This window comes from Seriola dumerili, unplaced genomic scaffold, assembly GCF_002260705.1.
Source record: "Seriola dumerili isolate Sdu_G_001 unplaced genomic scaffold, Sdu_1.0 BDQW01003009.1, whole genome shotgun sequence".
In the NCBI taxonomy this organism is placed as follows: Eukaryota; Metazoa; Chordata; class Actinopteri; order Carangiformes; family Carangidae; genus Seriola; species Seriola dumerili.
Window position 1 is genome coordinate 439,162 of NW_019177264.1, and position 26,138 is coordinate 465,299.

The following is a 26,138-nucleotide window of genomic DNA, read 5'->3' on the forward strand; positions in this document are numbered from 1 at the left end:
AGCACCAAGAGAAGTACTGATGTCAATAGGACCAAGAAGTAAAGTCTTGACCCCCAATGAGGCGTTTCATTCAAGTGGGAAAATTGGATTTTTACCCTGACAGAGTTACTCCCTTTGATATAAACTTTGATCTTTGTGACTCTGAAGACCATTTACATGCACAAAAACCTAATAACACACTATAAGTAAGGAAAAGCTCAGAAAAGCATAATAGGCCCCCTTTAAAAGGGGGCCCACAAAGGCTGCAAGTAGTGTGTCCAGATTTTTTTCTGCGCCACTGTGCACCTCCATTTAGTTGGGGGACTCACAAAAGACAGATTTCCACAATATTACTTTTAATCATCATCATCATTAAACCTTTTTCTATTATGACTGTCTGTGGGTGAAGTGCATGTACATTATACATGGCGGTATTTGAATGACTTGGCTCTGCAACAGCGGCACGTGAGTGCTGTGGATGACGCAACATGAGCTGGACCAGTCAGACCGCCGCAGCCGCGAGTCAAATTGCATGTGAGCTGGGCAAGCTGCTGCAACTCTGCTCCGCTCCTCACCGACGGCAACAGCAACGTCTCTGAATAATATATATTCATCTCCCAGGTTAAAAGAAAAAACACTCATTGGTAAGTTCAGCCTGTTTCCGTCGTGTAGTTGAGAAATGTACCGTTTTTGTAGTAAAAAGACAGTATTGTGTATGTGTTTTGTTGTGGTGGCATTGCATGTGTTCAGCTAATTAAGTCAAAGCAGCTAGCTAGACAAACTGATAAGTGAGAGTCACAAACTGATGCAGTGATGGTCAGCGACCGTGAAGTAAACCGTTTTGTTTATGTGGAAAGACAAACTTTCCCATAACGTCTCCCAGCTCCTCACTCACCTGAGTTCTGGTGAGTCCGAATTTGAGGAAACCTCGTGAAAATGTCATTAGCCCTCTCAAACTATGGTGATGACTAACCTTGCTTTCTACCTGAAATACAAGGTGTAGCCTATTCTGTTAAGTGGAACAATATACCAGAAATAGTGGATTTGCTAAGTGTAGCTCATTTTAGTATGGTTTGAAAACCAAATGATAGTGGCAAGTGTGATTTTGTTAATTTGGGAAAAGGTTGTTAAAAATGACTACCAGTAACAAAACAAAGTAAGGCATAACAAAGGAGGACAGACTGAGAAACTTAATTTTAAAGCTATAAAACTTTATAACACTGGTTGCAAGAATGGATGGCACAATGTTGTAAAGCACAATTATCACTGATACATCCTCCTGAGAGGATGAATATATCCTTCCCTGTTTAGAGTGCCATCCAGTCGTCCTATCATTTAGTCTCTAAAATGTAAGAAAATAGTAAAAATTTGCCATAACACGTTCACATCTCATGCGACATCAACAAATCGCATATTTTGTTTGTTCAGCGGTCATTATTAAAGTATAAGCAGCAAATACTTATATGTAAGAAATTGGATCGGCAGCAAATGTTTCTTGATAAATTGCATGATCACATTTGCCACGTGTTACTGTAGATTTTATATCATAGGAAGTTGTTTTAACTCCCAAGTACACTTGTGTTATACATTCACTATTCCTTCCCAGCTTGGTTACTATTAACCAATTTAGCTGACTCCCTGCTGTCTCTTCACTTTACAGTTTCTCCCTGTTTTACTGAACAGCCCTCATCATGTCTAAAGGTACAGTGGTTCTGGCCTACAGCGGTGGACTGGACACATCGTGTATTCTGGTTTGGCTGAAGGAAGAGGGCTACGATGTCATCACATACTTGGTAATGTTTAGGGAGCATTGTGTGTGTGTAACAGGTGTCTTTTTCTGCAACAGCTGCTTTTGCCTGTCATGTATAGCTGAGGTTTTACAATTAACTGTTTTCAGACAGCTGATGCAATTTGTCGTACATGCATGTGAGAGTTGGCCCTAAAAAACCTATCAGAGCTACATGACCAGTTAACTTCCAACCACAGGATTTAGCTTCATAATGCCAGCGCAAATCTAGCTGGATTTACTTTTTGCCCTGGGGCAGCTCAGAACTGCACAGCAGGCAGATTTTCTTGTTGTCTAACTTCTCATTCATTGGTTTTGTGTCGGGGTGGGTGATTGTCTATAGTTCACTGCAGTGGCATGTTAGGTGCCACCCTTTACATTTTTTTGGCTTAGACTCTACAGGGGAACAGAAGAAGAGGAATAGCAGGCAATAGTCCTGTGCCATATATACTGTACTGTACTGTACTATATATATATCTTTCCACAAGCTACTGTGAATGTATGATCAAACATTAAAATTAAACAGATAGTACTCAAGTACTGAAATGTTAAAGGCATACTAAAGTGTCTGAGCTGCAGGTTTTGTCAGCTGTAATTACCTGATCAGTATCATGTGTTTTTTGTGTAAATAGTCCCATAATATGTGTTCAGCTCAGACAGCTCTTCACGCCTTCAAGTGGAATTCATGGCTGGTTTCAGCTGTGAGGAGGCTGTTATATCTCCTCAACGGACGTGATCTGAATTACAATATGGAGGATTGTCAGAATTACCACATCACTTGCATGTGCGTACATGTCTATATGTGTAGGGGTTATATTCTGTTCCACAGGAGCTATGAAGTAACTGCACAGCTCTTGGTTTTTCATAGTGTTAATGTAGTTTGTATGGTAGTTATGAATGAAAATTTGTACAATTGCATCACTTTGATTTACAAATAAATGTGTGTCTTTCTAGGCCAACATTGGGCAAGATGAAGATTTTGAAGCTGCCCGGAAAAAGGCAGAAAGCCTTGGTGCAAAGAAGGTGAGAGACAGAATGAAATATCATAAAATATTTTGCTATTGATGAATATGAGAGACATTAGAATAATAGCCGACTTAAGCAGCTAGAATATGATTTAAGGATCAGTCATTTTTAACATTCCTACCCAGCATTTTTCTAAAAAATACCTCAAGTTTTTTAAACATTTCTACAAGTAAATTATGCTTGCATAAATACATTTTTCATATGAAAAATTTTGGGGAGAGATGACAAGAATCCTTATCCCCATACAGGTATGTCACACATGTACTTTTATATTTAGCATTCATGTGCTGGTGGGAAAAAACTAAATATGAATCTTTTTGTAGTATGGTACTAAATTCATTTGATCCTTTTTTCATATTTGCCTATTATTTGTTTCTGGGGTTGATTTCCCGCACCATAGGTCATCACTGTTTGACAAAGTGTCTCTAAAATGTTCTCTATGGCCTTGTCACGCAATGGTAATGAAACTCTGAACTGAACAAGACCATGTCTCGTCAAGTAATGTCATAGGACTCCTGTAATCAAGGTAATTTAATAGCTGCTTTATTCTCACTCTTGAGTGTGAAAGGTTTCCTGCACTCATATCACATGCTTATGAGACAAACCTGTTTTGTGTCAAACAATCATCAGTTTTTTCTTTTCTTAGAGGGGAAAGATATTGTAAATAATTCATAAAATATTTCTCACATGAAAATATCACACTGATGCAATAAATCAAAGACTTAGCACAAAGCTCTGTTCTGTGTCCTGATTTCTGTTCCTGTGTAGGTTTTCATTGAGGACCTGCGTGCAGAGTTTGTGGAGGATTTCATCTGGCCCGCAGTTCAGGCCAATGCTGTGTATGAGGACCGGTACCTGATGGGCACTGCGGTAGCACGCCCCTGCATCGGCCGCCGTCAGGTTGAAATTGCACGCAGGGAGGGTGCCCAGTTTGTCTCCCATGGTGCCACAGGAAAGGTAAACCCGGACACAGGACAATAAGACTACACCCTGACGGAGGAGAATAGGCACAAATCTGCTAACATAACCAAATCCCAGAGGCCAGTACTGAAATAAGCCATAATAACATGGCAGAGAAAGACAGAGAAATGTATTCTCTGTCTCTCTATCAATTTTTTTTGGCTTTATTGTAGAGCTGGAACAGAAAAGAGAGAGATGGGGGTATATCACACAACCACTTTGTACAGTTTACTACACTGGAATAGCTGTGCTGTTTTTCTAAATAAGTAAACAAGACCACTGTCCATAGTCTGAACACAAGGATTTAGGCCATATTTTTTCAGGGTTGAACATTAACTCTTTTTAACCAAACTGCAACAGTAATTCAGAAGTCTACTCTTTCTGGAGCCATTTCCCTCCTCCCTCATTCACAACTCTATTTGGTCATCTAAAAACAGAAAATGGTTCCATGAGAATCTGAAGCAGACGTCTTCGTTCTGTGGCTGGCACTTTACTTCACACAGCACAAATCATCAGCTATAGGAAATAAGTCACTGCAGTTCAAAGGAAAATGCAAATATGTGGCATGTGCCACCAAAGAGTGAAAAGTTAGCCTGGAATCCATGATTTTCCCTGCCAGATGTTCTGTGCTGTTTCCATGTGCTACAAGAACAATTTGTCACACTTTACAGCCCAATGAGCTGCTAAACAGCACTACATTCTCTATTTTAACATATGCCTTAGAATTAAACATGGAACATAATCTATTCTGACGTGTTTTCGTAGAACTGCAAAAATATAAAGTGAAATATTAAGTCAGTGTGCTATGAAGTTTCTCAGAGTAAAATTATATTTACATTTGAACTGAAAATAATAAAATCCAGTGTGATTGAATTCAGAAGAAATCATATACAGTGGAAATCACTTAGTGATCACTTCTGTCTGAGTTAAATTGCTCAGTTCTTTCTTTTTCTTCATTTCACATGCAGATTACCATCTAATTGACATTTGTATGTTTATTACATGAATATAAAGTAATGAAACAGACAGCTTCACTATTCTACTGATTTAAAGATAAAATAAATAAACTAAACTAAAATTTAAGAGGGTGAAATCATTACATTATCAGCAGGTCTATTAATAGACATGCTGTTGTGAGAGCGATGAGACCATAATTACGCACTGTAAATGTCCCAAAATGCAAGCAGAGTAGGAGGTCAAAAGAACACACTGAGCCACAGCAGTCAAGATATCACATGGTATGTGAGTGTGCACAGCAAGCACACATACGGACACACACTCTGACATAGTGAGCTTATGTTGGGAGAGTAGGCAGTCATTGCTCCATCTTTTTCCATAAGTTGTCATGTATATGAATAAACCCAAAATGAATGAGTACTTTATTATAATAAGTGGATTATTTAGACAGCATTTGTATTGTCCCAAGCCTTTTGATCCACATGAGCAGTTGATCACTGTAATAATGATCACTATAAGAAGTTTCCACTGTATTAATATTTAGTTTTTTTAATATACAGTTTATCAGTCCTTTTTATTTTATTTTATTTTTTTACAATTTTTTTCCTAGTTTCAATTTATGGAACCAGGACTGTCTGGCCGTCAGTTGAAATGCAGTGTTCATATTTTGCCTGTAGATGGAGACAAACACCACATCATGAAGTTACAAAACTGACTTCCAGTAATAGTTTGTAACCAACTTCGGCTGTGCCTGAACCATCCAAGCGTTTGATTTGATTTCAGTATTTTGACACCAATAATGAAGAAAGAGACAGAACACTGTACAAGGAAATATATATTTTTTAAAAAGCACAGAGAGGATGTGATCCTGACATCTGTCACGTCATTCAGACATGGGCAATACCTCCACTCAGCTACCACTGTGCACACTTAAACTGTTGATTTTAAACCACCAACACTGACGTACCTCACGCTTGGTGCATAGACCTCAACTATATGACCTTCACTGTTTTTCAGGGCAATGACCAGATACGTTTTGAGCTCACATGCTACGCCCTCTACCCCGAGGTTAAGGTGAGTTCACTGTTGGACAGTAGTGAGGTTACTGCCTGTGTTGATCATCTGTTGATGCTGCTGCAGCAAGGATGACACACTCAGTCACTCTCTGTTTGTGCGGTTCAGATCATTGCACCGTGGAGGATCCCTGAGTTCTACAACCGCTTCCGGGGAAGAATAGACCTGATGGAATATGCACAGGTAACTCCATCAGTAATGAGCCACAGCATTCATATAAAATTTAGTTTGTTGGTGCCTAGATCACTTTTATTAATTATACGTCTATCAAACATGGAAGTACTGATTCATTGTTAGATCTGTAAAATATTCAAAGAAAGATACATACATTACATTATAAAAGAAACATTTAGAAATATCTGCCAAGGGTATTGTATTGTGTATATAGCTTCCTTATTTCAGTTTTTTTTTATAGATTTTCTTCCCACTTGCTGAATACTCTCCTATACTGTCCTCCTGTACTTTGTGTCTATACGTATAGTGACTTTAATTTGATTTCTGATTTAGCTCTCCCACTTGTCATTGCTCTGTGTGAAACTGTTTGAATCTTTATGTATCTCCCATGCTGCATCTAATATCTGCCCAGGGCTCGATAAAGAGTTAACCAAATGTGTTAACAAATGCTCAACAGTATTTGAACAAATAAATGAAATCACTTCACCATTTAGTTGCCAGTAGTAGTCAGGTGGTGGTCTAGACTGGTTTTGCCCACCAGAGGGTGATCATGATGTTTCAGTGAACACCTTTCTCCGTGTGGAGAACTTGTGAAATCATGCAATCCTGAAACACTGAATTGCTGACCTTTCCTTTGAACAAACCAAAAATGTATTTCTTTTTGATTGTTGTATCTCTTTTCAATGTGAAATCTTACAAAGGAAAGTAGTTTCAAGAGGCAGATGTATTTTGGTTACACAGCATGTCGTAAACCAGCTGCTTGAAATAGTTTGCTTGGTTCCCCTGTATTCAGGACTTTGTCAACAGACAAGTTTAGCTCTGATTTAAAGCTTTTCTTGCAACCTTCAGGTGCAGTGAGGTTACAGGCAAACAGTATGCCACATAACAGCTGCTCTCTCTGTCAAACTGTAGAAACATGGCATCCCTGTTCCTGTCACTCCTCGGGCACCCTGGAGCATGGATGCCAACCTCATGCATATAAGGTGCGTAGGACTGGTTCGACACACCGTCTTTAGTGTTTCAATATCCTATTTTTCTCAATCATAATTCAAAAGGATGGTAATTCTCTAAACTATGTTTCTAAACAGCTACGAGTCTGGCATCCTTGAGGATCCCAAGGTAAGACTAGTTCCTGGTGGCATACTTATCTTTGAAGATGAGAGCCCTGCTTTTGTGTTTGTACAGTACATAAAATGAACACTGTTATAAATAAGCACAGGTTAAATACAAAGAAAGTCACCTCTCTTGAATAATATATAACTTCTTTCACTTAGTCGTATGTTCATTGACGATAATGATTTCAGTCAATGTATGTTTATTTATAATCTTAATCACTGGCATCATTATTCAAGAACCTTTAAAAACTGAAATTGAAATGCTAACATTTCTACAGGTGAAAAGAAATTTACACCTTAAGAGTTTTAGATAAAATGTCTTTCGATTGGACACAAACATCTGGATGGTCGATGTCATGTTGAGATGACTAAACTGAATAGAACAATCAGAGAAAAAATTGTTGACCTACTCAGAAATAGATTTTTAAAAATTGGTGCACTTTACTTTTAAGTACAGTAAATGATATCCTGTGCTGTCATTTCCACAACAACAGACAGACAACATATTACATATACAGCTAAAATGCATCATCCACTTTGAGTGACTGTAAAAATAACATGGCAGTAAGCCTACTGTCCCTTCTGCTGACCCATGCCAGCCCCACCAGAGATGACTCACTCTCCCACAGTGCCATGGGTGAGACACAGTTTAATCTCTGCTAAGGTCAGAGGTCAAAGCAGTACATACAGGTTGCCCCCCATGACCCCGAAAGCTCCCATCCCTTGGTCGCTGTATCTGTGTCTCTGTCTCTCCTTACCCCGGGTCTTTGCCGGGCCCTGGGAATAGCCTGGGACACACAGACACTGACTTGTCGTCAGCAACGCTTCGACTAATTCCCAATTTCATGGGAGCCGGGGAGGGGGAAGGGTTAGGGCGTTGCGCCCAGCTGGGGCCTCCTGGGTTCCAGCCCCAACTCCTCGGGACCTTATTGTTCCAATGGTTGCGCCGCCGCGGGCTGCGACGTGGGAGGGGAGCCATTTCATCGTGACACCGTGACACCAAAATGTCACCAGTAACAGTAAAGTACAAAGACAGTGCGCCAGACAGATGAGTCCCCAATGGACGTGGTATCACAGGGAGGCGAGGGGTCCCGCGCTGCTGGAGTGGAGATTCAGGGGCAGGGCCACTGTAACTCACAGACCTCTATCTCTCTCACTCTCTTTCTCTGTCCCTTTCCCACCCCTCCGCTGCCTCTTTAGTGGCCGGCCTGTGGAGAAATGTTTTGAAAAGAATGAGACGAACGGGCTCAATAGCGTAGCAATGTATGATGACTGTATTGTGTAACTGATTCCATTCAGGGGTTTTGTGTTGGACCATTTACTCCAATATTGAATCGATTAATGGCATTAAATACAATGAAATATTTATGGTTGCAGGGGTCCAGAGTGGTTAAAGGATTTGAATACATTACCCCAGGCACAAAATGATATTTTGAACTTTGAATGAGACGCAATAATTGAGTAATTTTCAGTAGCCACAACCTCTGGCCCTTCTGGCAATTGGACTTTTTTTCCAAGTATTAATTAGGGTCAGGGTAAACATCCCAATAACAACATCATAATATCCAAGTATAATTTTTAGATTAAACTAATTGCAACTTCAAACTGGAAATTAAAAATAACCAGCAAAGCAACAACAAAGTGAATTTCTCACCCAAATCCTCAAACCAGCATGTCAGATTCTGATCCACACAGAAGGTCATCTGAAGGAGGTCATCTTGTTCTAAGTATCTCCTCTCTGTATCAGCCTCTTTCTCTCCTCCAGTTACAGCCCTAAAGGCTGAGGGCAGACCTCGACTATTCAAACTCCCCTACTCACCCACCTGTGGTACAATGGCCCCTCTCTGCTCAACACAGTCAAATTAGGAAATGTCCAAATGGTCGCTCATATGTTCTCCTATAGATAAGAGTCAGCAGAGTTCAGGTTACTCTATGATTAACACTGTATCCTTCCTGATAACCCCAAACCATGTTGCCTGTAGCACAATGGCCTGGTGACTTTTTTTTATTTACTCACCTCCATTTGTGGCCTATGTGAAGACATTCACCCAGAGCAACTGCAGCAAGCTGTTATCATGTCTGTTCCATCACATATAATAGTATTGGCATGCACCTGATGACTGCATCGAGTTAAAGGTTGTCGTAAAGGTAAACTAATCAAATCCCACAATAAATTCTGGTTTTGTTGGACGATATGAAGATATATAGCGCCAACTGACAGATGTGTCTATACCCTTCATTCAGAGATATTAGAGATTTCTTCTCTGCTTGTTTTTCAAGCAGGGCAATATTGAATTTACAGGATTTTGATTTGATTTTCTTGATTTTTGTCATTTCCATCTAATTATTCTATTTATAAATGTTGCTCAATTGAATTTCCAGAAAATGTTTTTTTCAAATTGGGTTAGCAATATGCCAATTGTTAGATGTCCTTGCACCCTCCAGTTCCCTCACTGTCTCCTCTCTCTTCATCCCTCCACACATGAGCAGTCAGGACCCACCCTGAGGCAGCCTGACACTCGTCCTGTGTCATTAAAACATCACCTCAGTCTTAATTATAGCCTATGTCAGTTAGCTTCCCCTGGCCCACTCTGTTCTTTGATCAGGGAGCTGATGGGCCACTGCTTGTGTTGACCACGTAATGCCAAGCCCCTGCTCACCTAGAGGAAATGAAAACTTGTTTTCTGCTGGTCGCATGGCTGGCTGGAAAGATGGATAGGCAGACTGCCTGTAGGGGAAGGAAGTGGTCTTGTAGGTGTTTGTATGCATGAGAATGTGTGCTTTGAAGCAAAGAGGTCAGCGTTTGTCATGTGCCTTTGCTGCCCTAAGGTCTGATTGGTCTGACCTGTAATACTTAACGGATGCTCCCTGTGTCCATCTTGGTATTGCTCTAGCTTTGCCTCCGTGTAGGAAATGCCTCTTGTCCTCATTCAATTTACTTGAGGCTTTAACATTAACCAAAACGTCCTCGGTGTTAAGAATATAAATATCTCTCCAGCACATCACGTGGATATTGTTTTATTCTTGTCTCAATTTACCATGTTTGCATTTTAAAGAGAAGGACAGACTTGAAACGTGGTGATTTAAGCGTCATTTCCAACCCATTGCGCCAAAGATGTTTTTACTATCCTTTTCTCTTCTACCTCCCTCTCAACTCTCCCGTCCCTTCCTCCCCCTCTCCCTCCTGCCACCTCTGCCTCTTTTAGCCCTGTTGGCTTCGATTGAAAACCAATGAGGCAACTAATATGTGGAAAGATAGAAATTTACTTGCTTTAAGTTCATGCGTCAGCCTTCGTCTTTGCTGTATGGGCCATGTTTAGCACAACAATATGGAAGAAGCAAAGACTGCCAAAGGAGCTGCTCTGTGCTACATGATGGTGCGCTTCACGCCCCATTTCCCACCAATACTCCCCTGCCCCCCCCCTCGCCTTCTCTATCTCTACCTTTTCCTCTCTTTCAGGGCCATGGCTTTGGGACAGGTCCACCTGCAGGGGGTTTGAATTGAAATGCATTGATCTCTTGCTCACTGGAAACAGGCCTATTCCCTTACTTTTTCCTTTTTTCTTTGTATCCAACAGCCTGTAAGTTTGAGCTCTCATCTTTGGAGCATGCATGAGTTTTTGAGCATTACTCAGTCAGAGGCATGAATTTGTATACATTTTAAAAATGTGTTTTTAATTAATCAGGTGGAAGTTGTTCGAATGTGAGGCCTTCCTCTAAGCCATATTGCATCAAAAATCAAAATATTTATGTCCCTCAAGTTAGAAAAAAATGCATACTTAAATCTGTTTTAGCAAAAAAGACTAAATCTGGGGATACTTGTTTAATTAATGCATAGCATGCCAAAAACTATAAAGGTAACGTATAAACACTGTGTAAAGTTTTGCTGTAAGTTAGAAACCCGTTACCTACAAATACTGCTACATACAGCTAATGTGCTATAGTGTGTGTTATTTGAAGGTTGAAAAAGACAACCATTTGTTTACAACAAGCATATAACACCACAGGAAACATAGTCTTTCTCATTCTCCAGTATTTAAAATTCAGTCCATCTTTCCCCCCTCAAAGAGTATGCATCAAAAGGCTTTTTAGGGTAGTCATTTCACCCCTCTCCTGTTCACTCTCATTTGGCATCTTTCAGGGCTCTGAGGCAGAAAATAAAGGAGAGGGAGCCAGGCGCCTTCTCAGTCAATTTCGGTGTTTAGTTAAAAGGAAGGAAAGTGATTGCGCTGCTCGTTTTCTCCTCTCTGACAGGCGACAAGCGGATGCCGATTAGTTATTGTATGATGATTTAGTGTCTGGTAAAGCTTTCCATTTAAATGCACCCAGTAGTTATTTTGCATAGTCCCCCTGCAATTTGCCTCAGCTCAGGAGACATTGGCCATCGTCTTGTCCTAATGCTATGTAATTGTTGGAGGGGCACATCGCTGGGCGGACACGTCAGATGGCCATGCTCTTTTAGGTCCCAACCACGACTTACTGAAATCGTTCCCGGCTCCCGCCAACTGGAAAAATGACAAATGTCTGTTACCCAGGACAACTTTAGTGGATTTCAGGTGTGGACTTTGAGGCTTTGTTGTTTGATGTCCATTTAGCTAAATTCTTCATTTGAAAATAAAATAGAGCAGAAGTCACTCAAAAAGTCAAAGCTGTAAAACTAGAAGATCAGAGTAGGTGAGGACAGGTAGAGAAGAACTCCAGACGGTTGATAGAATTGGCAGATCAGAGATTTTTACAGACAGGCAGAATATTACTGAGGACTTAATATTGCTCAAATAGGTTTTGTCATAGTATCAGGTGTGTTTTGACTTGTCAAGTGTTCACTATTCTTGGGGATGTGAGTCATTTCTTTCTTTTGCCCTTTCCCACTCTCCTTCTCGCTGCATCCCGCTTTTCCCCGCCTTCCCCTGTGGTGAAGGGCCTTGCAGGGAAAATGAAACCAAATAGAGGAGAAAAATGGTACATTGATTTTTTTTTTTTTGTCTTCACTCAACTCCTGATGGCATTTTCAGGTTTCTCCTTTTTCACGCATCATCCTCTCTTTTCTTCTCTCCGCCACAACTCGAGTTGTCCGTTATCACCTCACACAATAGTCTCCCCATTTGTGGCACTGCTCTTTGATGAGGTCTCAGAAGGTCCCGGTTATTCATCAAGGGTAATAAAGTGTGTGAAATAGAGAAAGTGAGTGTGTGTTTTTCTTTCAGAGCCATGCCCCGGATGACCTGTACCTGATGACCAAGAACCCAGAAGATTCTCCTAGCACCCCTGACCTACTGGAGATAGAGTTCAAAAACGGTTTGTGTGCATGCAACACGTGTCACCTGTTGATTCCTCTCTCACCTGCATTTGTTTTTTACCCTCGCAACTTCTAAAAGCCAATCTCTGATGTAGATGGAAAAACACATGATTTTCCAAAAAACGTGAAGTATTTTTAATGCATGTTCAGAACTGATGTAATTCATTTAGATTCATTATCAATACAAATGATAATGATTAATTTGATTTAATGAAAATTCAGTCAAAAATATAAGGAAAATTTAATTTAACAAAGTTAAAAATCAACAGTCCATTTTCACATAGATTGAAACTGAAATGAAAATGAAAACATCTGGTGTATAATTCGTCTATTCTATCATATTTGTGAAACAGATTTTGCAGTGGCCTGTTGAAATTGGTAACTTGAGAATTTACGCATTCATCTGATAATCCCCCAGACCTGGTTTGACCTGAAATCTCTCACCCATCAAAACCAGTTTGATATGTAAATTCTGTTAAATACCATGCACACAAACTGAAAAAGAAGTTTCAGTTAGGTTGCATAATTTTTGTTGAGTGATATCAGTTGTGAACTTCTGTCATCTATCTGTAAGAGTCAGTGTCCAGTCTAGTTCACACCTCTTCATGTTACTTAACATTGATGGTTATAGCCACAGGGCTACAGCTCTAACGTTGACCCGGCTGCACTTTATCACCATTCCTGACCACCCAGATTTATCCTTAACCCCTCACAGCATTACTTGGTCCAAAGCTGCCGTGTTTAGCCCGGGGGCACACACACAGGCCGGAAGCATTAAGTCCAGCTAATACACCAAGCCCTGAGGGGCCAGAGAAACGCTCATTAGATATATTGCCACAGGGGCCAGGCTGAATAGTGGAAAGTGTCACATGTTTGCGCAAAGTGAAAATGGCAAGAAACATCCATGCCTGGGGCAAATGGCACAAATGTCCCTTCATCCCTGGTCACCAGTGGTGGCTGAAGATCACAAACATCAATGGCCTGAGAGATACTAGCTCCTCTGATCACAAGGGCTTGACAGCTTTATGAGCCATTATAGCAATTTGAGGGAAGTTTAGACAGTTGGTAGATTTGGTGGAGATGTTTGACATCATTAAAGCTCAAGCTGCCAAAAGTGGTTTTTAAAATGCAAACCGAAATGCCATTTAGTAGCTAACTATGCTAACTAGCTATGTATCAGCTTTGAGGTCGTGTCCAGATCACTTTACCAGTTTCCCAAAGAAAATGTTTAACACTAAAACAAGTAGGTTGCTGTCAGTTCAGCTAGACATGAGATATGCTTTTGTAAAACAGTGATGCAGTAGTAAAGCCTAGTCTGGTTTCGCGGGTTCTTTGCAGGCCTGTGCTCCGTTTTCACACATATTCTCTGCGCCTTTATTGAGCACCCTATGACAAAAGCTGTTTTAGTTGTCCACACAAAGGCCTGAGCCTACTCCTCCCTCTGAGCACAAGATCAGCACAAGAATGTTTCATTTCATTCCCCCTCCCACCTTTTCATCCCTGCCTTTCTCACCAAAGTTTTCTCACTGATTAAAAAAGAATATTTAACGACAGGAACCTTTTCCCCCGTCAAACACTCCATTCCCCATTCCTCTCCCTTTTTAAGAAAAAAAAAAATTCATCCCTCCCTCCTTTCATGCCAAAGAAGTGGAGAGGAAAAAGAGACAGAGAGGAAAAATGTAAAGCAGTAATTTTTCCTACAACTGTGTCTGCGCTCCCATTGTCTGCACTGTTAGGCTGCGAAAAACTGAAGAAAAGGATCATGGGGAGAAAAAGAGCCCTCAGTGAATGATAGAACCTGCATGATGGAGAGAGCGAGGAAAAAGAGAGTGCACAGGGATGAAAGGCCAGCCCCTTCACTCCCACGTTCAGACACTCACGTAATTTATTTGAACTTTTAATCTAATTATTAGGTATCTGGGAGGGGGGGGGGGGCGGTTTTGATAATGCACCATCCATACTGCCCTCTCCTGCACCGGGAGGTACTTTTTCTTTTTTCATGGGAGCCACCATGATTCCCGCGATATGAGAATGGGCTGTCAACAAAGCCCTTGTCTAAAAAAATTTGTCAAGTCTTTCACGTGTCATTCCTATCAGGGCCTTGTAAACGCTGGCTGAAAGGCGATCAGAAGTGCTGCTCTTCTCTTCAGAGCTATTTGACTGACAACTGCAAGCATGCTGGAGTATGTATAGGACTGAATGCTGGATGGATGGATGGACAGCGAATATCAGCATGTTCTTTTTTCATTTCCTCTCCTCCTTGTGAAGTCCACAAATGGTTATATTCCCTTATCAACACACACATGGACACGCACACTCCTTTTCAACCATGTCTCTGTTTGTTTCCTCGTCTCCACCTTTGGCCCTTGTTGCTCATTGAAGGCCATGAATTAGCAGGTCCATGACAGTGATTGATGTGCACTTGGTTTAAGTGGCTTTGGACAGGAAGTGTGTGGCGTGAACGTGGGTGTCTTTTCAAGAAAAGCTGTGTGTGTGTGTGTGTGTGTGTGTGTGTGTGTTAGAAACATTGTAATAGGAAGATGGATGATGAATCTGCAAGTGGTTTTGTGTCCTGCACATGCGCATGAACACACAAACACTCAGTGGCGAAAAAAAAATCTCAGAGCTAAAGAGAGTATGGGTAACAAAGCTGCGTGTGTAATTGAATTAGGTAAAGGCCTGCCCACGATTTCACAGCTTTCAAATGAGCAGAGCCTTTGAATTTATTAGCCCTTCTCACCACCTCCTTTTGTAATGGTTTTCACTTTTAGCGAACGACTATTGATTTCAGTGACTGAGATAATGAGCACTTGTCAACAGATTTTATCAACTCTTTACTGTTGGTTTTTTTTTTTTGGACAGTTTAGTCAGTTGAAATGAATTCTTCCATTAGTTTTTGAAAAGCTGTCGCCCTGTTGACTAACTAGGCTGTATAAAGGTAAAGTTTTTTACTCAGTGTTCTTGAGGGGCTCTGCATTGATTGCTTCTCTAATCTCAGTGAAAATCACTTGTTTTTTCACTTTACCCTTCTCAAAAAGCAAGTACCAGTGTGGCAGGTAATGTCAGACTGTTGCACTACTTGTTGCGTAGTATCACAATTCACATTATACTAGTAGTGAATGATACCATTAAAATTTACACTGTTTTTTTTTTTGAAGCACTCAAAATCCAAAGATTTTTGCAACACAGCTTAGTGTTTACAGGCTCTATTTATGTAATATTAGGAAAATATAATTCTGTGGCAACAATAAATTTCTACTGGAAGGTATTGTCTCTCTACATCAGTTACCAGTAAAGTAAAATATATCATATATCAAAAAGATAATTTTCACTTTAGTAATACATGACACTGGCAGCAATGCTACTTTTTTTGTATTACATTTGAGTAACTGTGCAGCATAGGAAGTGTAACATTTGACAGCTAGTTGTCATTGTTTGCATCAAACAAATAAATGATTGGATAAATTGACTTTAACTCTGTTCAGGAAGTGATTTTCTTCACAATCAAAATGCATCTTTCTTATCAACCTAAATACAAAATGTTACATTAATTGTCACGTTTGTGTTTTTGAATCTAAAACATAAAAATGCATTGTAGATTGTGACATTGCTTTAATTTCACTATAACACAATTTGACAGTATCAGATGAAGCTAATTTTAAGTCATATAAATCAAAGATAAAGTAAAGAAATCAACATTGTTTTTCCCTTTAGGAGTGCCTGTCAAGGTGACCAACGTGAAGGAAGGCAAATCCAAGGACTCACCACTTGATATCTTCTCATACCTTAATGAGATTGGGTAAGAATTTAGCAAGCAAGGAAGCCTTTCTGTCAAAATAGTGTGTAAATGTCCCCAGAGGTTGAACAGTGGTTAAGTTCCCCACCTCTAAGGGATGTGTGTCTGTCGCAGCTGGCCAGGGATAAAATCCCACCAGAATTTTCCCTCCTGTGTCTCCTCCACTCTGTCTCACTTTCTGCTTTCCAACTGTCCAAATAAATGAAGAGCAATAAAGGTGAGTCGACTGATGCCAAAGAAAAAACAGTTTCCTCCATTGCTTCTGAGCATGATGTTGCCTGTGAAATTTTTTTTTTTCTGCATTTAACTGCATCTGCATCGACACTGTCAGAGTTTATGTTAAGTTAATACTGCTTTTTCATTTCATGCAACATTGACTTGTTTTGTAACTTCTAAACTAATGCCATGGAATTAATTTCCATCATCAGGGGAAACTACAATAGTTTTTCAGCTTTGCCATTCAAAATATTATATTTGAGGAGGTGAGAAACAGGCTGTTTGTGGAAGATGCTACAGTGACCTCTAATGCTGAATTTACCTGTGATGCTGACAGTCCTGTGGAAATGAGAGAAGAGATATTGTAACAGGGATGTAAATTCTCTTCTGTTGGTGTGTATTATTGTATTTTTTTTTCTCTTTAGTAAGAGTTTACAATCTTTTATTGGTTATTTATAGATTATAATGTTTATGACTAGCAGGTCAATTAAAACTATTTAATGTACTTATGTGGGCTAAACTAATACGAGGTGAAATTATCGTGGTGTCCGCTGAAAATTGTCTGGCTGTCCTTGTCTGTCTCTTAGAGGAAAACACGGTGTGGGCCGGATTGACATCGTAGAGAACCGTTTCATTGGGATGAAGTCCAGAGGTAAGTAATTAAAAATTAGATTTGATTATTGTCTATCTTGGTTATGACATTTTTTCTATTTGTGCCAAATTAGTCAGACAGACTGCTTTACTCATACAACCGGTGATATAGACTACAAATGCAGCGAGATGGACATATTTTCAATATTTTAATTTTACATCTATTCAAAACCTTTCCTTTCCTTTTCCTTTCCAGGGCTTTCACGCAATTTGCAGTTATTTTACTTGAGTGCTTTAAGTGTCACACTTGCTATTCCGCTTTCATAAAAGTGGGCTGGATGGCAAACACACTCTGTTCAAAGTAAATGTTTTCCTCTGGTTCACCTGGAATCATAGACACTGAAGTTACTTCCATTCACTTATGCATGCACACACATGTACAGAAAACACACAGTGTGATAGATAACGGTGCACACGCTTCACTGGATAAACACAAATAGACAGTCGACCACATATGTGCACATGGAGTTGCACAGTGATGTTTTTCTGTCTTTATCTTTGGTATCAACAGGCAACTTGAAAAGCTCTTTTGTTAGGTCTCTACATGTGTTACCACAGAAAATCTACAAGTCCAGTGAGCTGTCCTGGCCTTGTACGATGGCACTCACTCACACAAACACACACACACACACACATACACACACACACACACACACACACACACACACACACACTCCTCTTCCCCCAAGACACGATGTGCTATGATTGGCAAATTGACTGGCCAACAGACTGTGGCTGTGGCGCAACTTGGCAGGTAGAAATTGGAAAATGGGAAGCCCACTTTTCTCTCCCCTCGGCTGAACAAAAGATCAAAGCTTTTTCCTCCACTGAAGCAATAGGAAGAGGTGGAGCACAAGGTGTCCAAGTGGTTGAATAACTACCATCGAGTGTACATGTTGGTCTCCTCTGGAATGGCAGTTGTGTTAGCACAATAGATGATGGGAGGGATTGAATGGGGACATGTCATACTTATTTGTGTTGGGTCATATTTATTTGTGTGGGGTCAGGGAGGTGGGGGGGGGATTAAAATGGTTTGTCAAGAATGTTGTCACTGTGCTACAAAACATTCAACAGCCTGTGTGTCAGACTAACATTTCCCACCTGTCACAGTGCTGTCAGACCTCTGACCTGTGCACGGGTGATGGGCTTTGCTGAGGTGCACCTATCAAAAGCAGTCGGAAATGGCTGTATTTTTTGATGATGAACAGGCGGCCTCATGTCCAGTTCCTGGTGCTGTCAAACTCCAGGATTGTGGCATTCAAATATTAATACACATGTTTTTTTTATTATAGTTACATGTTTATTCAAGGAAAAATTATTTTCTATCAGTTTTCATTTTTCATTTCTTAAGATATTCATCTGCTTTTATTTACTTGTGTTGCCTGTTTATCCTGGACTAACAGTTTGCCCAAAGGGTTAGATGACATCAGCTCAGGATGAATTAATTCCTGACCTGAACCCCTGCAGGCCTGCAGCATGGTTAGCATACCTGCAGCACCCGTATAAAAGATTAAAACCTCAAAAACCACAGGGGGTGTTGTCTCTTTAAGCTTAACCAAACTGCCACTGTTGGAGCTTACCCAGATAGCGTTTCATTGTTTTGCTCCTGTCTGTTAAGCTAGCTCTCTTTTGGAGCACTTAAGCCAAGTTGTGTTGGAGGGCAGTTTTAACTTATTTATCTGATAGAGCCAGCGGAAATGTCCCTACGTGCCCTCTGTGGCCCTGGATCACCAAAGAGCCACAAGCCATACTGGCTCAGGTGGCAGTCTTTTGAGGCTTTGGACAATTAGCAGCATTGCTAAGCTCTGTTTTTGGCCACCAGCACATAGTAAGTGCTTCTCCATTTTCAGATCAGGACCGGTGCTGGAGTATTTAGGGTCATGCAGATTTGAGCTTCACTGCTCACCAGATTGGAAGAGATTAAATTGTGCTCATCTGTTAAATCTCAGAAAAGGGTTTTGGAGTCAGGAGAACACCACACAAATTGTAAAATTTGGCAACCTGATGCTGGCCATAGTGGAGTATCCGTTTGGCAGCTTGGCAGCCTAGCTTGAATCGAAAATGTGTGACTATCATTCAAATTGACAGTTGATGTGAAGAACCATGTGTTGGATGGGGAAGTGGCACTCTTTTCAAAATTTCAGCTCTTGCAAAAATGGATGTCATTGATGAAGCTCCTATTTCTGTCGTCATCTGTATCTTCTCTATCATTTCACCTGCCCTCCTTTTGTTTTTAGCTGACATTTGAGTGACAGCTTCATTTCTCCTGTCATCTACCTCATCTTTTCCTCCCTCACCCCACCCTCCATGTGCAGAGGGGGTAAATTGCAGGGTAGGGAGAGCCCTGGTCCAGGCTCCAGGCTGGCAGGGGCCTCCTACCCTGTCATTTACCCAGGACAAACTCATCCATGTTTTGTGAGCTCTGTGAAGGCCTGTCTGTCAGACAGCTGATGGCTAATTCAGCTGTTCGCTTGTAGTTAGTTCAGATAAACAGGGCTTATGGTTTATGTCCATATGAATGGCCACTGATGAAGATGATGACAGTGCCACTGGTTGTGGTAAAATTAAGAGATGTATAGAGGTAATTATATGTACAAATCTGAGTACTTATTTTTATTATTATTTAGTTTTTTAGATTCAAGTTTCCATCATTTGGATCTGAAAAATGAGGCAGACTATATAAAATCATGAGAATAATGAGAGACACTGTGTTGAATGTTTGAGATAGACAGCATTATACAGGCTCATAAGGGTGCACACATCTCCTTACTGATCTGGTAACTCATATTAAAAAAATGATTGTGTTTCGTGCAAATATTCATTAGTTTTGTTGATTTTTTTCTGTGTTTGTCAGGGATTTATGAAACCCCAGGAGGCACCATCCTGTTACAGGCCCATTTAGACATCGAGACGTTTACCATGGACAAAGAGGTGCGGCGGATCAAACAGGGACTGAGTATCAGGTTCTCTGAACTCGTCTACAACGGTAAGTCCCTAAAATACACAATCTTGATTTGATGCTATTTCACTTTCTTTCATTTCTGGGCTTATTGCCCCAGTCATGACATTGTTCAGCCAGGTAGGACATAATGTTATTTTTAGGACAGGTCAAATTATGCATTATTCTCCTTTGCACTGTTAAAATTACAGTATTTCCAAAATTGCATGGACGGTCACTGGTACTTTGTATGTTTGTAATGGAAAGATCACTGTGCACCTTATATAAGAGTGAAGTGAATGTGCATACGTATGTTCCTGTGTGTTAAGTATGTTTGCATGTGTGTGCATGAGCTTTTCTTGGCTCAGGTGTCTTAATCCTCCCTTCTGCTCGGTGTCCAGTCCCCTGCACCTTCATCCACATAATAGGATCAGTGCCATTAGAGACCGACTACTAGGCCACTTCAGTTATATCCTCTAGAGACAGGAAGCAAACACGCACGCACGCACACACACACACACAACGGTGCTAAGTTCAGAAGCAGGGCAGAGATTAAACCCATTGTAGATTCAAATCATTAATAATTCTGCAGATACATAACAGACGGCAGGTGGTGTGGCTTACGTTAACAATCCACCTGTCCCGCATCTGCTTTGCATTAATACTGCACTTTTTATCCAAACAATCTTTCATTACAGTTGCTGCAGTTGGAGGTAGTGCAGCAGGGATGCAGCAAGCATTTGACAAGCCGCTCCTGTCAATTAACTGCTTAGTCGATTAAAAGACAATTCATTAATGTAAATTGTAAGAACTGATTAATGATGTCATGTATCAAGTATAGGCACCGAACATTTGCTCCAGTAATCAAATGTACATAATTTGCTTGTTTTCTCCCAGTTTAATAAAACTAGAATTGTTGGATCAGTGATTATTCAAAACAAGCAATTTTAAAACATAATTTTTGGATCTTGTAACATGTGAAATGTATTTTTCTTTACTTTATAGATTAAATAGACCAGATGATGAATTGATTAATCAAAAATAATAATTAGTGGAACCCCAAATCTTACAGTGACACACAGAGCTAACATGAGGATTAACACAAAATCTAATTGACTCTAAACTAAAATGGGGCCTGTGTGTGACTGCCAAATCAGAGGTAATAAAAGCAGGGAAGGATTGTGTCTTTGAACATGGCCAGACGATGAGGTGGAGGTCAGCTGCTGATGAGAGGAGGACCCCTGCTGAGTGGGGCGTGCCTGACCTCTGAACATATACAGACGTATCCTTTGCCCATCTGTCTCAGAGACTGACGGGCCAGGTCTGCAAAATGGGAAAAAAGAAAGGGGTTGATGAACTTCACCTGGAACAGTAATGAGACCAAAGCACAGAAAGAGTCACATCACATCATCATGAGAGGGAATGGTGGTCATCACACAGACCCTTGTAGACCCTGCTGCTAATGGAGGATGTGCAAAGGAGGAGCCTCTTTCCTCACTTGCTCAGTCCCATATTGTGTTTTGCTATTGTCCAATTGATAACATTTATAATAATATTTATAATAATAAATGTAAAAAAAAAGTGAGAAAGTGATGATGACTATCACTTTTTCATTGGCCATTTAGGCAACATTAGGAAACAAATCATTTACAGCATTCTGGGTTTTGACTCGTCTTTGTTTTAAAAGGAACTAATGATCTAACCTTTACAGCTTTGTTTTTTGCAACATGTAAGATGTTTCTGTTTCCTTGCTTACCTCAGGTTTCTGGTACAGTCCAGAGTGTGATTTTGTGCGTCATTGCATAGCCAAGTCCCAGGAGAATGTGGAAGGCAAAGTACAGCTGTCTGTCTTCAAGGGTCATGTCTACATCCTGGGACGAGAGTCACCCAAGTCCCTTTACAATGAGGAGTTGGTCAGGTAAGGTGTGTGTGTGTGTGTGGGGGGGGGGCACCCATGTGTCACTGAATCAAAGTTTGTGCTTGTTCTTACGTGACAGCTGTGTTTGGCTGCTCTGGGCACATTGCAGCTATTCCACATGTTCACCAGTCAGCCTGTTGTTAGGTCAGCTTGCCCAAGTTCTCTGTATGACCTCCACATCAACATATTAAACCGACCCTGCCTCACAAAGACATCAGAGAAGTGTCAAGCTCAGTTCCTGGAGGGCAGCCCCCGACCCTAACCCCTCCCACTACACCCCAGTGCCCTCTTAGCCGTGGTAACAGTGGGTTTGTTCAGGAGACTGACCCCTCATGCCCTCTGGGCAGGCTCAGCACTGACCAAAGTAAAACCCCTCCATATGCCTCTCTATCTCCACTTCAGTCACACACACTCCAGTTGTACCCTAGAGTCAGGGAGCTAATGGCATTTTCAGCCAGAGGAGAGAGAGGATTTCACTGGGCTTGTGAGAGGAAAGTGCCAGGGTGTCATGCTATTTAAGCAGGTCAGAAAGACAGGGGCAAGGAAACATGGCTCACACAGCCAGCCATTCAGTTTCGTAGTCTGATTTGGGAGAGAGAGATAAATAGAGATGATACTGTACTCAGACTGCACATTCATTCAGCCCTTTTAACCTATGTTATATTAGTATGTTACTTTCTCTCAGTTGTTGTGCTTATTCTGTTTTCAGTGAAACATTTAACAACTAACTGCTGAGTCACTCAAGATAAATTATGACTAATCAATCATCGAAACAGCCAGTTGCTTAAAAACTCTCACTGATGAACGCTCATGTTCTCATTTCAACACTTCACCTTTCTGAGTCACATTTCTTGGCTCGAACGACACGAGTGTGACAGAGGTGTAGTGTTGCAACATTACAAAGTCCTCGGGGCCACGGACAGATGGGTGCAGTGTTTCCCCATAAAGGAGCTCATCACAATCGGCCCAAACAAAAACCATCACTCTAAAATGCAGTCACACACAGTGACACAAAACTTTGCTTCATGCTCATAGAAAAGACTCAGTTGTGATGGACTAAAGTAACTTTTATTCAGAGTTGACCTGACAGGAGGACTTTTCAGGCCCATACAATGTCAATATTTTACAATAAAAAAGATTCAGTAACATTATGTCATCTGATATTTGTTTGTGAAGAAATATACACATTTTTGGCAAGGATCCCTTGTGGGTTTTTCTTATGAATGAACTGTAAATATGAAATCAAGTTTTCAACTGGGAACATAGTATTTTTATATAACTAAGAACAATATGTAAAACCATAAATAAACCAAAGACATATTCAACTTAATGAATGAAAAATTTGTGGGGCAAAAAAAAATTATTACGATTTTTATTTGAATGATACAATATCGATTCTTAAAAACCCAAGATCAATGTTTGCATTTTCACAATTATTCGGTCTGTCCCTGTCATAAAGCTAACACTAGCTAACAGCAACATTGATATTTATCTGATGTAACTGAATCATCAAGAATGGAATCGACATTGAAATGAATTGGGAGATCAGTGCTGATAAACATGATGATTGGGACGTCCTGGTGGTGGCCAAGGGGTTTAAGGTGCTGACCAAGTCATTTCTCTCCCGTCATTTCGTGGCAGCTGTTTACTGTCCACTATCAAATAAGGGCATAAAGAAAAAGTGATGAAATGATGGCGAATGTACATGAAAATTCAGCTTTGTAACAGATTGATTATTTTATATTTGGGTTATCGTGGATTATCTTTACCTCTATAGTGACATAGACATTTACATGTACCTGACAGTGATACACCTGAAAGCAGCAGTCACACACACACACGCACGCACCCGCACACGCACACGCACACGCACGTATTCACCACTACATGAAAACCTGCCACAATCACACACATACTCCCACAGACCAGACTAAGCATGAAACCCCCACTGGCATCCTGTTGTCTCTCCACATGCAACAGTAAACGGCGTCATTAACACAGTGGTAATACAGCCCGTCACCGCACCCATCTGAGACAGAAATGTCACCCTTCTCGCTGTCCACTGCCTCCACTCTCAATTAGACGACAGGGTTTCTTCAAGGAGTACACAAAATATCACATGCTTACACACACACACACACACACACACACACAAACACACACACACACACACACACACAGACAGAGTGCTGTATTCTTTGAAGCCACTCACTCATAATCATGTTCAGGTGCCGGGTAGGGAGCCTTGTATTGAGAGTTGATGATTTAGTTGTCGGGCTTTCTTTTTATAGTGTTTATCCTATCATTTGTTGGCAATTTCCTCTTTTGCTAAGTGCTTTTGAAGAATGAGTGCAAGCTGTACATTGGGTGTTGGGGGTGTCACAGGGAGGAGAGGACTCAGTGAGGGAGTGTATTAAGCACTGCAGGTAGAAACTGCTGTAATTACACAGCACACGGACACTCTTTGTGAGACAGTCGCACACACTAAGAAGAGATGACTACAACAAGCAGCCTAAACAACATAGAACAGGCAACGGCACAAGTTATAGATTTACTTCTTTTTTAGAAGAAGTGGATAAAGGGGAAGGCAGAAACACCAGATTACAAAATCATCTCGACACTTAGCTCACAATTGATATGATGGGATTGTTTTAAAGTGGGTTATGTGTGTCTTTTGTGTGCTTTTGTACATGAGCGTGTTTTCATTCTCCAGTATTGATTCTTCGTTATTCAGGACAAACAATGCTAAAGAAGAGCATTCAGAGGGAAATCGATGGGAACATTATTTCAACAGAGCAGATTATCAATGATCCAGTTATTTCAGTAGCTGATCAGGCTCCATGTCTCTCACTTTACTTTTTACTCCAAACATTTCAGTAATTTTGTTACCAGAATATCCTGTAGTATTTTAGTATTTTAGCTATGTTTTCCTTCTAACTGAAATTTGAACATTGGTCTCTGTTGACCCGCTGTCTCTTTCTTGACTAATCGTTTCACTCCAGCATGGATGTTCAAGGAGACTACGACCCATGTGATGCCTCTGGATTCATCAGGATCAACGCTGTCAGGTTAGCGCCCTTTGCACCTTAATATTAATTCCTAATATTTTAAACAGCAGCAAGACGTGAGGCCATTAGTTAAGATTGTATTATTTACTCTATTTTTCCCACAGGTTAAGGGAACACCATCGTCTGCAGGGTTTCTCCAGCACCAAGCAGTAACTGTTGCAGTCCTGTGAGCCATCTCTCTCCACTGTGTCTTAAGCAGTAGTAGGTTAGGCCTTGTGCCTCCATTGTCTACCTTTTGCCTTATTGTCTACTGTTAGTTCTTAGCATTAGCACACCAGACTCTTGCCGTAAACACTTAGGGTTAGGGTTACTTTTGTGGTCAAGAGTGGAGGAAGACGATCTATCAACTGTAACATCATAACAATAAAAAAAATTCAGGTGTACTGGTAATCATAAGGTAGAGTGGAAGAATATTTTCAGAAAACTTAGTTCTTAATATCAGTAGATCAATACTTGAACTTACATATTTAGGAATTGTTGGTTATAGAAATAAAATAGAGTGAATTGTGCTTTTTAGTCCTCGGCTCTTTTCTTCATTCATTACAGAAAATAATGATCATTTATCATCAGTTTCCATGCAGACACTGGTAGCACACATCAGCCCCTGTCAGTATGAATGTGTTAGTGATTAATAGTTCATGTCTTCGGCTGACAGCCTATTTATTAATGCCTGCCTGTTTAACCCGTACATTCACTGCCCCGTGAAGATCTCGGGGCAGCGAGCACACTGTATCGTATTTACAATATGCAGATGAAGCGGGAGCAGTGCAGGAGCTTGGTACAGGCGAAAGTGAACATGGTGGCTCCTCTGATAGCCACTGGAGCGGAAGTCATGAGGCCATTTCTGAGCTCAAATGGCACAAGTCAGATGGAAAGAGAACCAATTGGCCACATATGTATGTTTCACTGCTCGGCATGGGGTCCCCGGGCTTTAAGAACAGAGGAAAGAGGAAGAAGTGTTTTGAAGACAACGACCGAGTATTATGTGATTCATTATTATCGTTTTTGAAAAATAGATAAACCTAGTGTGGACGAGCAGGGTGCTCCATTGTCCCAGTCTCCTTAATAAAGAGTCGGTGTGAGGAAGTATGTGACCATGAGGTTGCACTTAAGGCTTTAATGTATGCTAACATCAACAAAGAAAATCTGTTTTTGTTTTAAACTTGGATTTTGAATGAACAGTA

At 40.7% G+C, this 26,138-nt stretch overlaps 1 protein-coding gene across 2 annotated transcripts; it reads left to right on the forward strand.

The window, feature by feature from the left end:
- Positions 1-526: 526 nt before the first annotated feature.
- Positions 527-25,436, forward strand: ass1 (argininosuccinate synthase 1). 2 transcript variants are annotated; one of them, XM_022769468.1, is made up of 15 exons: positions 527-623; positions 1,640-1,772; positions 2,720-2,788; positions 3,560-3,748; positions 5,726-5,782; positions 5,891-5,965; positions 6,869-6,939; positions 7,045-7,075; positions 12,276-12,366; positions 16,082-16,166; positions 16,967-17,031; positions 19,885-20,016; positions 21,730-21,886; positions 24,889-24,954; positions 25,059-25,436. In XM_022769468.1, the coding sequence occupies exons 2-15, from the start codon at positions 1,671-1,673 to the stop codon at positions 25,105-25,107; spliced, it is 1,239 nt and encodes a 412-aa protein (XP_022625189.1). In that variant the 5' UTR covers positions 527-623; positions 1,640-1,670; the 3' UTR covers positions 25,108-25,436. The 2 variants fall into 2 exon arrangements, with proteins under 2 accessions (XP_022625189.1, XP_022625190.1); XM_022769469.1 differs by having other exon boundaries at positions 1,663-1,772.
- The last annotated feature ends 702 nt before the right edge of the window (positions 25,437-26,138 follow it).